The sequence below is a fragment of the Eschscholzia californica genome, unplaced genomic scaffold (assembly GCF_041429995.1).
Source record: "Eschscholzia californica isolate CP2 unplaced genomic scaffold, dmEscCali1.0.p SCAF_6, whole genome shotgun sequence".
NCBI lineage: Eukaryota > Viridiplantae > Streptophyta > Magnoliopsida > Ranunculales > Papaveraceae > Eschscholzia > Eschscholzia californica.
The window spans coordinates 13,359,575-13,373,392 of record NW_028238483.1 but is presented as its reverse complement, the minus strand read 5'-3'; the positions used below and the strand labels follow the sequence as shown (position 1 = coordinate 13,373,392).

At 36.6% G+C, this 13,818-nt stretch overlaps 1 protein-coding gene across 3 annotated transcripts; it reads left to right on the top strand.

The window, feature by feature from the left end:
- Positions 1-6,242: 6,242 nt before the first annotated feature.
- NIAP (Major facilitator superfamily protein) lies at positions 6,243-12,659 on the top strand. Of its 3 annotated transcripts, XM_086650344.1 has the most exons (7): positions 6,243-6,475; positions 7,725-7,879; positions 9,469-9,737; positions 9,884-10,121; positions 11,322-11,859; positions 11,946-12,148; positions 12,370-12,659. In XM_086650344.1, exons 3-7 carry the CDS (start codon positions 9,469-9,471, stop codon positions 12,619-12,621), a joined length of 1,500 nt encoding a protein of 499 aa, XP_086506470.1. In that variant the 5' UTR covers positions 6,243-6,475; positions 7,725-7,879; the 3' UTR covers positions 12,622-12,659. The 3 variants fall into 3 exon arrangements, with proteins under 3 accessions (XP_086506470.1, XP_086506471.1, XP_086506472.1); XM_086650345.1 differs by lacking the exon at positions 6,243-6,475 and having other exon boundaries at positions 9,469-9,741; positions 9,888-10,121; XM_086650346.1 differs by lacking the exon at positions 6,243-6,475 and having other exon boundaries at positions 9,469-9,741.
- The last annotated feature ends 1,159 nt before the right edge of the window (positions 12,660-13,818 follow it).

Here is a 13,818-nt window from a genome sequence, read left to right as displayed (position 1 = left end):
TACATCCACGGAGAATACTTTCTTTATTGATAATCACCACATTCAATTATGGGTTGATCGATTACATTGGTCAGACATAACTCGATGAGTTTTATTCCTAGAACCCTCTCCTATTTATAGATGACTTAGGGTTTAGGGTTTCCTAGTTTCTGATTACTAAACTAGGAAATAATACAAAATCTATCTAATATTACCATTAGATAGTTACAAGAGATATTCTGAATATAAGAAACTAAATCTTCACATATCTTCAATATATCTTCAAATATCTTCAATATTCTGAATTCTTCTTGATCGTCGGATCTCGTCTTCTCGATCCGTCACGTACATACACGTATATTATTTCTGCAACTTATCTTGACCGCCGGATCTCCTATTTTCGATCTTCCTTATGTAACGTATCCTATTAAATACCTCTTACTACTCCAACCAAGGGTTGTTGGCAAATGATCTATGTCAAAGGATCAAACCTTAGACCTTAGGTTATCTAAGCGTCTACTCTACCAACTCTATTACCCAAACAAAATTAATAATGACCCTTGAGTTATCTAAGTTTTTTTTTCTGATGGGAATAAAATGTAGTTTTAAGTGTTTGGTAGGAGATAGGAAAATAAGGTGCCTTTACAAAATGATATACTATTTAGGCTTTGAGATGGTGGTTTTATACTCTTCCAATGATCTTATCTTATAAACCCTCAAGGCCTATCTCGATGGTAAGAAAGATAGAGCTGATCTGTCGAAAGAGAGAAGCATACATATATATATATATATATAGAGAGAGAGAGAGAGAGAGAAAGCAAATCAGGAGAGAGTGTGCATAGCGGTAGAGAGGGAGAGAGTCAGAGGGGACATTTTCTCTATATAAATAAAGTTATGCCGTCAATAGTTCGTTGCAATTCTTCATCATCAATTTTCAGATGCCAATTCTTCATTAATTTGTGTTTTATAAGTGTTGGAAACTCTCATATTCTCATCATTATTCTCATATTCTAATTCTCATTATTAATTCTTAGATAAAATTCTTCATATAAATCTTGTAGGAAGATGTCTTGTAATTTTCAATTGATGGGTTGTATTTTATTCTTATATCTATTTTATTCATGGATTGTGAAATGAAGGATCAGAGAGAAAGTGTGAGACGAAAGGATTTTATCCATAAATCTCTCACTGTGAAACCCTAGAATTTTATAGAGATGAACAGTTCAATTCGGGTTTGAAAAGAGAGATAGCGTGTGAGACAGAAGGAGAGAGAGCGCGAGGAAAATGACTTTCCCATGTTTTAGATGGGAAAAATCTTTGGCTTGGTTTTCCAACCTTTTTTTCTTAAGGAATTCAGTTTTTCCACTCATTTGGTTGAACCAAACAATGGAAAATCGATTTTCGTAGGAAAATCGATTTTCCAACTTCATTTTCACAGGTACAAAACTGACTCTCAGGGTTTGTTTGATACATCAGAAAACAGAGCTGGGAAAGTTGTTATTGCGAAAAAATCGAATTTCATCTATTTGATTGCACCCAAAGATAATAAAATCGATTTATTATGGGAAAATAAGATGGGAAAATGAGTGTATTACTGGACCACAAAAAATGTGGTAAAACACATTTCCCACCCTCTCTACTGACAAAATGCGTTATCTCTCCTCAGCTCCCATGACTTTAGCTCTCTGATCACTCTCGATTATATTCTTATGTCTAATCTCCTTGGATCGACAGGAGGAATTCTGAGATGTGTAATAGTCATAGAAGATGGAACTGAAGAGGATGGTAGTGAAGAAGATGGAAGATGATATTGTGATTGAATTTATAAGGATGATTTTCGATTGAAGATCATATTGAAGGCGATATTTAAGTATTGGATTTCATGGAATGTGGCGTTGGATTTATGATAGTAAAGAAAGATGGGAGATGATATTGAAATTATGATAGTTGAATTTTATGGAATATAGCGGTTGAAAACGGCTTAAAGCTAGATTTGAAGCTTATTTCAACCTCTATGAAAAGATTCATCTAAAATAGATAAAATGAGATGAATCCATAAAAGAAGATAGAAGATGATGGCGGAAGATAAAAAATAGAAGACACATTGAAAAAGTAGTAGAAGAAAGAAAATGGAGATGTACTTTGAAGGAGAAGCAACTCCAGCGAAGTTTTCCGGCGGATGCAATGTCTGGTCAACAAAGCTAGAGAGTGAAGAGAGAGAATAAAGAGTTTTGGTTATGAGATAGAAGAAAGAAAATAAAGAGTTTTAGTTCTGAAATAAAAGAGAGAGAATAAAGATGTTTAGCTCTGAGAGAAAAGAGAGAGTTTTTTTTTTTTGTTGAAAATGAGAGAGAGTTTTTTGTTAAAGAGATAATGCGAGGATGAAATATGGAGTAATAGGTAAGTATATATATAAAGGTAGAAAGGGTATTAACATAAAAATGGATTGCCTCGAGACGGGATTTTTTTTTTTGCGCAGCTTTGAGGAATAAAGCAAAATCTCCGGGGCATAAAAAATTAGTCAATAAACATTGATTTAGAGGGCATATTCTTTTTTTTTTTATCTAAAAATTGAATGATCAAACATTGCCCCTAATCTTCATCTTCTCTTCCCCTCTCTATATATCTCTCTCTCTCTCTCCCACTGTCTCAAATTATCTCCCCATGTCTCTCTCTCTTACTCCCATATTATCTCTCTTTCGTTATCTCTCTCACTATCTGTTTCGCCTCTCACTGACCATCTATCTGCCTTTCTCACTCTACATCTCTCTTTCTTTCATTGTATATCACTCTCTCTCGTTGTAGTTATATCTCTATGTAGATTAGTTTTTCTTTCTCTTTATCTCTCTTTCTCGTAGTCTCTATTTTCCCCTCTCTTGCGGTATGTATAGATCTCTAAGTGGAGATCAAAGAGTTCGTGCATGAAACATTTTGTGGTCACGAAATGGTCAGAGCCACCAAACGTTTCGTGGCCATGAAACCCTCTGAGGGTTTTGTTAGAAACTCTCCTCGAGGTTTGGTTCCGGCGAAGGGAATACTTCCCTTCGCCGGAACAATGTCTGAGAGAGACAGAGAAAAATAATGAGAGATTGAGAGAGAAACAATAAGAGGTCAAGAGACATATATAGTGAGGGCAATAGAGAAAGAGGGAGAGATCGTGAAAGAGGGTAATAGTGAGAAAGAGAGAGGAGAAGAGAGAGAGCAGAGGTGGCAATGATGGTGGTGGGAAATGATACAGAAGATGAAGATTATGGAGCAATGTTTGATCAAGTTAATTTTGGGATTAAAAATAAAATGTCCCCGAAAATGTACAAAGAAAACATGAATTTCTTAGAGAACGAGATTATTCTTTATGCTCTAAAAGCCGCAGCCTTTTTTTGTGGGTTATTTCCCTAATGGCCCCCTACTTTGTGACCAGCTTCCTGCCTGGCCCCCTACCTTACAAGAAATACCCATATGGCCCCCTTCCGTTATAACACCGTTACTCTCTCTCTCTCTTTCATTTCTTTTCTCTCTCCTCCAGCATGTTTTCTCTCTCTGCCACCTCGTTAAACCAGCCACATCATCCTCTTCACCGGGGCCTTCGCCGGAGTTTAGAGAGAGAGAGGTGAGAGAATTTTAAAATTTTTTTTTTTTTTTTTAGAGAGAGAGAGAGAAGAGAGAGAAAAAAAAGTTTGAAGGTCGCCGGCCGGAAATTTGCCCGGCCGGCGACCCTGCCGGTGAAGACGATGATGTGGCTGGTTTAACGAGGTGGCAGAGAGAGAAAACATGTTGGAGGAGAGAGAAAAGAAATGGAAGAGAGAGAGTAACGGTGTTATAATGGAAGGGGGCCATATGGGTATTTCTTGTAAAGTAGGGGGCCAGGCAGGAAGCTGGTCACAAAGTAGGGGGCCATTAGGGAAATAACCCTTTTTTTGTTGAAAGATCTCGAGCCAGGATGATAAACACCATATAGATCCATATTTGGCTTGATTTCTGTTTTGTTTAAAAAAATGATTTTTTTTTCTCATCTTTATGTATGGTGGGCTTAATTTCCTATTTAGACCCGTTTTGGAGCTAGTGATGCTTAAAAGGCCGGGTCGGGCCGGCCCGGCCCGGGCCTGTCCAGGCCGGGCTAGTAACCGGGCCGGGCCTAGCCAACCCGGGTTGAAAGTTTCCCGGGCCGGGCTCAACCCGGGTTGGCTATACAAGGGCCCAGCCGGGACTGGGTATAGACCCAGGCCTGGCCGGGCCGGGTTGAATCCGGGCCGGGCCGGGCCAGCCCGGATTTTCTATAATATATATATATATATTTTTTGAAAAACCAAAATTTAAATTAAAAAAATACAAATCTATTGTTTATTTTAAATATAAAAAATTAAAACTTTAAAAAGGATTTTCTATAAATAATGACATGATTTAGAAATGACTTTTGGAAGATTTTAGGAATAGTTATTAGTTAATAGGATATAATTTTCATAAATAAGTATAGAAAAGATTTTCAGAAAGAGTTTTTTGAATTGATTTATGAAATTACTTTTTGGAAATAATTAATAGAGGGTGACTTACATAAATAAATTAATAAGTTTAGGAAAGATTCTATGAAAAGATTTTTGGAAAATGATTTTAGAAATTATATTTTGAAACTAATTAGTAGAGGATGATTTATATAAATAGAAAATGATTTACATAAATAGGTTAACAAGTTTAAGAAAGATTTTTGAAAAGATTTCGTGAAAGTGATTTTAGAAATTACGTTTTGGAAATAATATAGAGGATGATTTAAATAGATAAATTAACAAGTTAGGAAAGATTTTTCGAAAATATTTTATGGAAATGAATCTTTTAGGAACGATTTTGTTGGATAGATCTTTTCGAAAAGGAATGTTTTCAAATTATCTAAATTTTTAAAATAAGGCATGAAAAAAAAAAAAAAAAAAGGTTTTGGCGGGTCGGGCCCAAACCATAGGCCCAGCCCGGGCCCGGAATAGAACCCGGGCTGGCCAGGCCCGTTTTCCGTACGGGCCGGGCCTGTACGGAACGGGCCGGCCTGGCCTTTTTAACAACACTATTTGGAGCTTTTCACTGACAACTTCAACAAATGAAAAGTCTTTAAAATTAAAGGGTTATTTCCCTTAATAGCCTCCAACTTTGTGACAGGTTTTCTGCCTAGCTCCCTACTTTATCCAAAATACTCAGATGACCCCTTTTTTCATAACACCGTTAACAAGTCATCATCTCTCTTCCATCTCATCTCCTCTCTCTACCACCTCATCTTCTCGCCACCTCATAATCTTCACCGGCGAAGGTCACCGGGCGGCTAATTTTCCGGCCGGTGACCTTCAACATTTAAAAAAAAATTATTTTCTATCTCCTCTCTCTCTCTAAAAAAAATAAATTTTTTTTTTACAGACCTAGATCTTGGTTTGTTTTTCACGAACAGACCCTTTTCATGGTCTGTTCGTCAAGAACAAACCCTTTTCATGGTATGTTCGTCAAGAACAGACCAAGATCTGGTATGTTCATTACGAACAGGCCAAGGTCTGGTTTGTTCATCACGAACATACCCTTTTCATGGTCTGTTCGTCACGAACAGACCAAGATCTGGTCTGTTCATCACGAACAGACCAAATCTAGGTCTGTAAAAGAAATGTTTTTTTGGGAGAGAGAGAAGCGAGAAAATAATTTTTTTTTAATGTTGAAGGTCGCCGGACGGAAAATTTGCCGGTCGGTGACCTTCGCCAGTGAAGATGATGAGGTAACGAGAAGAGGAGGTGGCAGAGAGAGGAGATGAGATGGAAGAGAGAGAGATGATGACTAGTTAACGGTGTTATAACGGAATCTTAAAAAAAGGGTCATCTGGATATTTTTGATAAAGTAGGAGGCTAGGCAGAAAACCAGTCACAAAGTTGGGGGCTATTAGGGAAATAACCCAAAATTCTATTTTTTTTTTTGGAATTCGACTACGAATTACGTATGTCGTTACATTTGGCATTGATACATCAAAGATGTGATACGCTCAATAACTGCCCACTCAAACTGAAACAAAGACCGGGCCTATAGCCCAACATGACAATGGCCTAAAGCCCAACTACATTATTTACACCCTAATAATCCCAAATCAAATAACCAAAGATTCCACCTTCTCTGGGATTCGAACCTGAGACCTCTAGGGATTTCTGGAGTTTATGTCAACACCTTGGAACCACTTGGGCTACCAACTGTTGACATAACCCAAAATTCTAACCTCATTAAGTCAAATTAGATGGACCGAGGGCATATGCGAATTAGCCCAATATAAGGGATCCGCAGGAGCAGCATAGCTAACTAACGAACCGATGTACAAGATTAGGACTCACTCGTCGTTGGAAATTAATCTTCTTCTAACCCAATCTCTATCTCTCTCTCTCTCTCGGTTGACTTTGACCTTCCTTTTTTTACACAGGAAAACCCGAAAGCAGCAGTCTTCCTTTCATCCCCAAATACAAATTCTCCTCAAGATCAAGATCTTTCTCAGGTAAAGTAAATCACCCTCTTATTATTATCTTCTTTAATATCTTAGGGTTTCCAATTGATCCATACTATATATTTCATTTTCATCTGTAATCCATGATTTATGCAACCTTGTTACTTCCATCTTCTTTCTTTTCAGTCTCCTGTACTTAATTTGAGATCTATCATGGTTGATCATATCCTTTCGGCCTCTTCCCATTTTTGGGGAATTCAAATTCATTATGAGGATACCCATTTTGGGATTTGGTAATTGTTGATCTGATTTTTGAGATCAAGTTTCATCTTTGTTTATCTGATTCTATAATCCATCTAAGAGAAGAACAAATAATATAATACATTTCTTATTTGAAAAATTACGTCGAAATCCCGCATATGAACACTAATGCCCATCTCTTTACTTTGTCTGAATTCAAATTTCTAAAAGACTAAAACCATCTGCCACACCTCAAATCTAGAAACTGAACATTTTATGTAGTTTAGGAGTTCAAGCTTTACGGTAACACTCACGCGCGACATATTTAACTGTTAAGGAAACAACGAGATCATTGTCACCAAAAATCTGTGCTTGATTGATTTTCTTGTAAGTTCAATCACCCATGTCCAATTGTAAGCGATCCTAATAACATGTTTAATGTTGGATAACCAATTAGGGTTTGGTTACACAAGAGCTATACTAACATTGCCATGACTCCATGAGGCTTATTTCCTAGTTTAATAATGTTACACCAACTGTACACTCTGTAACAGCTACGTACCGAAATGCTTAAACTTGAGGGTGGGGTCGGCCGAGGCCTAAAGCAATCAAAGCGGCTACTTGGGGCCCGTAATGACATTGGGCCCCATAGTCTGGGTTTAAAGACCAGTCTGACTTAATTTTTTTTTTTAATATCTCACATAGAACATGAATGAAAGTGAAATTGTACTTTAGTTGGTAAGAGTGTGGTTTATGTGTAAATGATGGAGGTCCAAATCCTCCTTAAAGGCTCCAAATATTTTTCCTCTTTGGGCAACCCAAATGATTGGGTTGGCCCTGCTTGAGGGCTGCTGAATAAACACCAACTGGACTTTAAGGTAAGTACCCGCTAAAATGATCCATGTTACAATCATAAAGTGAGGTTATAAAGCTCAGATTGCTGTTTTTTATATCTTCAAATGAAAACATCCTAGTTTATTTTGTCTAGTTCGTTTTCTGTAACATTTGCATCATTTTACAAGGAAAAACAGATAAATAATTTTGTATCTGTTTTTTGTAGATGGGAACTGGATGACTTAAACAATACCCATTTCCTTATTTATGGATTGCCAGAAGCATTCTGCAAAAGAATATAGCATACATTATTTCAAAATCTTTGGTGCTGCATCTTTTCCAGATAATCAGACTTGAAGTTATATACTCTCTACACACAAGGTAATATACTAATATCTATATATCTTAAGATTAATTGGTAATGCAGTAATTTTGCCATCATTGTTAGCGGTCACATTTCATTGATAAGCTTAATGAAGCCAAATTTCGTTCTTCCCTTTTCTTCTCAATGAGGAAAGACCAAACGAATATTGGTTAAAATTTTGCAGTTGTGGGTTTTATGTATTAGATAGATATGTGTGCCGTGATGTTGTAAATACAAAAACATTAAAGAGAAACTCAGGAATCTTCATCACCTCCTTTAAAGAAAATCCATTCGTATGCTATTTTCGTCCTGAGTACCGATGACATGAATTCCACCAAAGAAAACTTGAGTGTTCTCAAATTAGAGGGAACAATTGACCTTGTTGTGATCTATTTGGTGTTTTTGTTTAGTTCTACCTATTTGCCTATAATTAACTCTTTACGGATGCATTTAGACCCTTCGCCTAATTTCCCCCACTTAATCGGACCCTTGGATATCTGCAATGAGTCTGGGTTTTCACCTTGAAGGATATGTGCTGGCTCTATCCAAATGAACTGACACCGACGCCTTTCTCACTGTTTCACCTTTTTATCTTTCAGAAATTCACTCCGCTCTGAACAATGTTCACTTATATATAGGATGCAATAGCAACGAAATTTCCCTAAATTTCACCGAAATTTCGCGAAACGTTTCCTAAATTTAGAGTAGGTGCACGAAATAACACTTACAACTATTTCTTGCACAGTTTCCACCGACATGATCAAAATTTGCGCCGAAATTGTTGGAAATTCGAAATTTCCACCGAAATGGTTAGAAATATCGAAATTTCAGCCAGCGTGATGGAAATTTCGACCGACATAATAGAAATCTAGCAAAACAAACAGGAGAAACTAATACTAGAAACATATCTCTTCCTTCATTTTCATTTCTCATAGATGTCTCTTGATTTTTATGTTATGTTTTTAATGGTTCCTAAATCTATTTAAATGATTTATGTCCAGACTTAACGGCCTAAATTGATTTTATCTTTGAAACACCCCTTATATAACTAAGTAATTGACGATACCTTCTCAAACTAACATAGTTTGTTACCTATTAACTATTATCAGTAAGAATGTTATATTTTTGGTGTTAAAAGCCAAATAGTTATTCAATTTATCCCCGGACGTAACTGTGTAATTGTTAATGCTCCCTCAAACTAATAGATAATGCTAAACCATTAGAAACATCATTTTTATGCTTCATTATGGTTTAACAATCTTGCTATACATAATTGCATCATATTTCCTCATTTTTGTAGATTTGTATGATTTCCACACTGACCGAAACGTTTCTACGAAATGTTTCCACTTTTGGACCGACCGAAATTTCCACAGAAACCGAAATTTCATTCCTTGGCTCTATCTCTTATTATGAATATGGTACTTTACATTTTATGTTACAGAATTATAGTCATACCCATTTAACGAATGAATTCCCGACTCATAAAAGTGTGTCTATCTTTCTTCTTTTGAACGTTGAAGCTCACGAGGCGTGATAAGAAATCGAGTTTTGAAATAACCATCATTCATGCTTTACATGTTCCATATTTCCTTTCGATTTGCAGATGGGAGAGGAGGAAGGAACCTACACTGTAGACGAAGCACTTGCAACGATGGGTTTTGGGAGATTCCAAGCTCTCGTGCTTGCTTATGCTGGAATGGGATGGGTTGCAGAAGCAATGGAAATGATGCTTCTCTCCTTTGTAGGACCAGCAGTTCAGGCTGAATGGAGTCTTTCTTCTCATGAGGAGAGCCTCATAACTAGTGTCGTTTTTGCAGGTATGTTAGTTGGAGCATATTCATGGGGCATAGTTTCAGACAATCATGGAAGGAGGCAGGTTCTTTTTCAATTAAGTTTATGATATTATTTTGAATACATGAAATAGAACATATTTTTTCGCCATTTAGTTTCTTAACACCATGTAGTACTCTTGACTTATCTTGTTCCACATTTTAATGTCTCGTTTTTTCATTCTTCAGGAAGGGATTCCTCATTACAGCAATATTAACCTTCTCCGCTGGTTTTCTTAGTGCTTTCGCTCCAAATTATAGTTCATTGATTATGCTCCGTTGCTTGGTTGGTGTTGGTTTGGGAGGTGGCCCGGTGCTCTCGTCGTGGTTTTTGGAGTTTATTCCAGCTGCAAACAGAGGGACATGGATGGTTATCTTTTCAGGTTTCTGGAGTGTTGGAACAGTTTTTGAGGCTTCTATTGCATGGGTATGACTATTATTCTTTCACCATCGCCTAGTTTCTTTGTCTGTCACTAGTGGTTGCACTTGTATGATGACAAGGAATTCAATTTCGAAATATTTCGACCGATATGACTGAAATATTTCCATTTCAATGCCAACCAAAATTTCCTCCGAGTCCGAAATTGAATTACTTTCTGTTGACAACGCCTGATCAAGGAATTATATTTCGAAATATTTCAGCCGAAAATGACCGAAATATTTCCATTTCTATGCCTACTGAAATTTCCACAGAAACCGAAATTTCATTCCTTGTACGATGCATCATGCATGTTGTATTTAAGATGGTGTACATGTGAAACAGTAAAAATTGTCTATTATTTTAACTGTAAATTGGGCCGAAAACCCAAATTCTTATTGGTTTAGGTTAAAAGACATGTCAATTGGTATCATCCCCAAAGTTGCCTAACTCGTGTAGATTAATTAGAAATGGGAGATTGGTTTATATGTTTTAAAATGAGAATACTGAAACCATAACTTGGACTACGAAATTCCTAAAATTTCATTGTATTACAAGCATAGCCCGTTTGTGGATGATATCAATAACTTCTCACAAGAAATAGTTTAATAGTTTCTCTCTCAAAACATATTTTCATGATTTAGTGCCAATAGACGACTCTTTGACCAAGAAAGAGTAGAACGTCTCTTTTTCAATGAGTTGTACGCATCACAAGTGTGCACATCATATGCATAAAGATCTGGACTTCAATATACTTTTGAATGAGACTGTAGAACATGTTAATGGTTGGAGTAAGAATATGTAACAAAAATTGCCTTTTTGAATCTTTTCATTTATACTTGTAGTACATTTTATATGGGTTGGAGTCTAAAAACTTGAACGACACGGTTTTTTGTTTGTAATTAAAAAATTATTTAACTACGCTTGAGTGTCTTTAAAAGTGATATAACGTATGTTCAACTAGGCAAACACCAAACTTATTGACCGAGCTGAAAGTCTTCTCACAATGCAACGCATCATAGGGGAAACATGTAAGATCACGATCATCGTATCTTTTGTTCGTGTGTGTCTGTTTCAGTGTGTGTATTCGTCTCATGAATTAATGATACAATTGCTTGAATGAGAAATGGACTATGTTACGAGAATAATGGCACATGTATTAGTTTCCAATACTGGATAAATTGTTAATAACAGTTGTTTTTTCTGCAGTTTATCATGCCAACATTAGGATGGAGGTGGTTACTTGCAGTATCTTCTTTCCCGACAATGTTTCTGCTTATTTTTTATGGCATGACACCAGAATCACCAAGATACCTCTGCACTAAAGGTAGAATAGATGAAGCACTTCATATTCTAGAGAAAGTAGCAAAAATAAATGGGTCTGAACTTCCTCGTGGCAAATTAGTCACGGAACAGACTGTCGAGCTCGAGCTCGATGAGAAAACTAATATATCAGAAGATACTCATTTGCTACCACCCAAGAAAAACGAAGGCATGTCTCCTAAGAATAAAGACGCAGATACATCAGGCGGCTATTCGGTGTGTTTGCTTCTTTCACCCAAATTACTAAGATCTACCCTCCTCTTATGGATTGTTTTCTTTGGTAATGCATTTTCTTATTATGGCCTCGTACTGCTAACCTCGGAGTTGAGTAATTCAAATAGTCAGTGTGAACCATCTTCCTTGCATTCAAAAGATTCTCAAGCCACAAATCTCTACAAAGATGTTTTCATCACTAGTCTTGCAGGTAAAGTTTATTTTTTGTGTGTGGTGTGTGTGTCTATTTACATATACTTCATTCGACAGTGATAGTTGACTTCAATTTACTTTCAGAGTTTCCTGGACTACTAATGGCAGCAGCAACTGTTGATAAGATGGGACGAAAGCTTTCGATGTCATCTATGTTCTTCTTGTGTTCTATATTCATCTTTCCTCTAGTATTCCATCAGCCTGAGACTTTAACAACGGTTCTTCTGTTTGGAGCTCGAATTTGTATCACAACAACTTTCACAATAGTGTATATTTACGCACCAGAGGTATGTGATTAAGTTTCATCAGCTTTTGTATCCCTACAAACTACTCGATTAGGACTCTGCTCCCTGCACTAGATTTGACATATATGTTACCACCCGACAATACTCAATAGTGGGCTTCACAACTGAAACCTTCTCTTGTTAACTATATCGAAAGCGGCTTCTTTTTTAATCATGTTCTTGTCATTTAATCGAAAATTTCCATATTTTTTTTATCTGCGTAGATATACCCGACGACGATTAGGACGACAGGAGTTGGAGTTGCAAGTTCAGTGGGGAGAATTGGAGGGATGATATGCCCTCTGGTTGCAGTGGCATTAGTACATGGTTGTCATCAAACAACTGCAATTTTTCTTTTTCTTATGGTAGTATTGGTTTCTGGTATTGCTGTTGTATTTTTTCCCTTTGAAACAAAGGGAAGGGAACTGAGTGACTCCATTTCTGATTCAAGAAAACAGATAAATGATAATGAGTAGTGAATTATTAATATCTTCCTTACCTGCATTTGTTCAAATACCTAGTTTTTTTTTATGTATTTGTAATTCCTAGTGAAATGGGCATCCCTTCAATAATACATTATAGAGAAGATCTCCATAATTTCCTGATCTTGAAAATCTTTACAGTGAACTGCTACAGAAATAATAATGTTTTACATTATTAGGTTCAAGAATGAGTATGAGCTTCAGTTAGGGGTAGTGACTAGTGAGGCTTCTAACTGAAGATTTAATACGTGATAGGTCTTCAACGAAAAAAAATAATTAAATATTTGAAAGTGAAAGACCCTATAGCCCGTCTAATCTGCTGGTCGTCGTGGGCTAATATGTATGGCGGGCTTTATATAAGATATTTTTGGTTTTGTACGGCCCAGAGTTACCTACCAAGTCTTCTGTTCTTTGACATAGGCTACCTAGTATGGTCTGTTAGGAGAAATAACCTAATTAACTTGTTCAGGAATATGAATATAAACGATGCGAAAGTAAAAGTAGAGACACCAAGATTATTTAACGTGGCAAAAAACCCCTCCAAACTAGAAGGTAAAAAACCACGGGACCTAGTCCAGAAATCTTCCACTATAATTAAATAATGGTTTACACAATTCTTCAAGATGTGTAGAAACACTCTTGGACAACTCTTCACCAAACCTATGGTGGATAAACTGAACAAAGAAACAAAGAAATCAAATCTCTTACTCCTTAGGATTTGAACAAATCCTAGATTCTTAAAGGTTGAAGAAGATAACCACAAACTAAATTGCTTCACAAGATTAATAATCTTCTTTTCTTCAAACCAATATTCTGCTCTTTCAATCTCTCTTGAAAGAACCACTTCAGAAATCTCTCTTTCTCTGACTTCTCTTTGTTCTGGAAGTTGTTGTGTATAATCTCTTCCCTTTCATTCCCTTTTATAATGATAAATAGGGAGGTTTACCAATAGAAATAGGAATTCCTTTTTAGGCTTGAAAAAATAGAAACTTCTATTTTTTCCCCAAACAAGGAATAAGGGAAATCCTATTCCAATTAGGAGTCCTTTTATTATAAGGAGGGACCCCAACAAACTCCCCCTCCCGACTTATGAAGAGGGACCTACCATCCCCAAACCTGCAACACTGCTACATAGCTCATGTTTGCCTTTGGGTAATGGTTTTGTCATCATATCTGAACCATTGTCGTCAG

Coding starts and splice junctions, on each gene's coding strand:
- NIAP (XM_086650344.1), top strand. CDS start 9,469: ATGGGAGAGGAGGAAGGAACCTACACTGTAGACGAAGCACTTGCAACG. Junction 9,738..9,883: donor TCAGACAATCATGGAAGGAG/GCAGGTTCTTTT, acceptor TTCATTCTTCAG/GAAGGGATTCCTCATTACAG. Junction 12,149..12,369: donor TGTATATTTACGCACCAGAG/GTATGTGATTAA, acceptor TTATCTGCGTAG/ATATACCCGACGACGATTAG.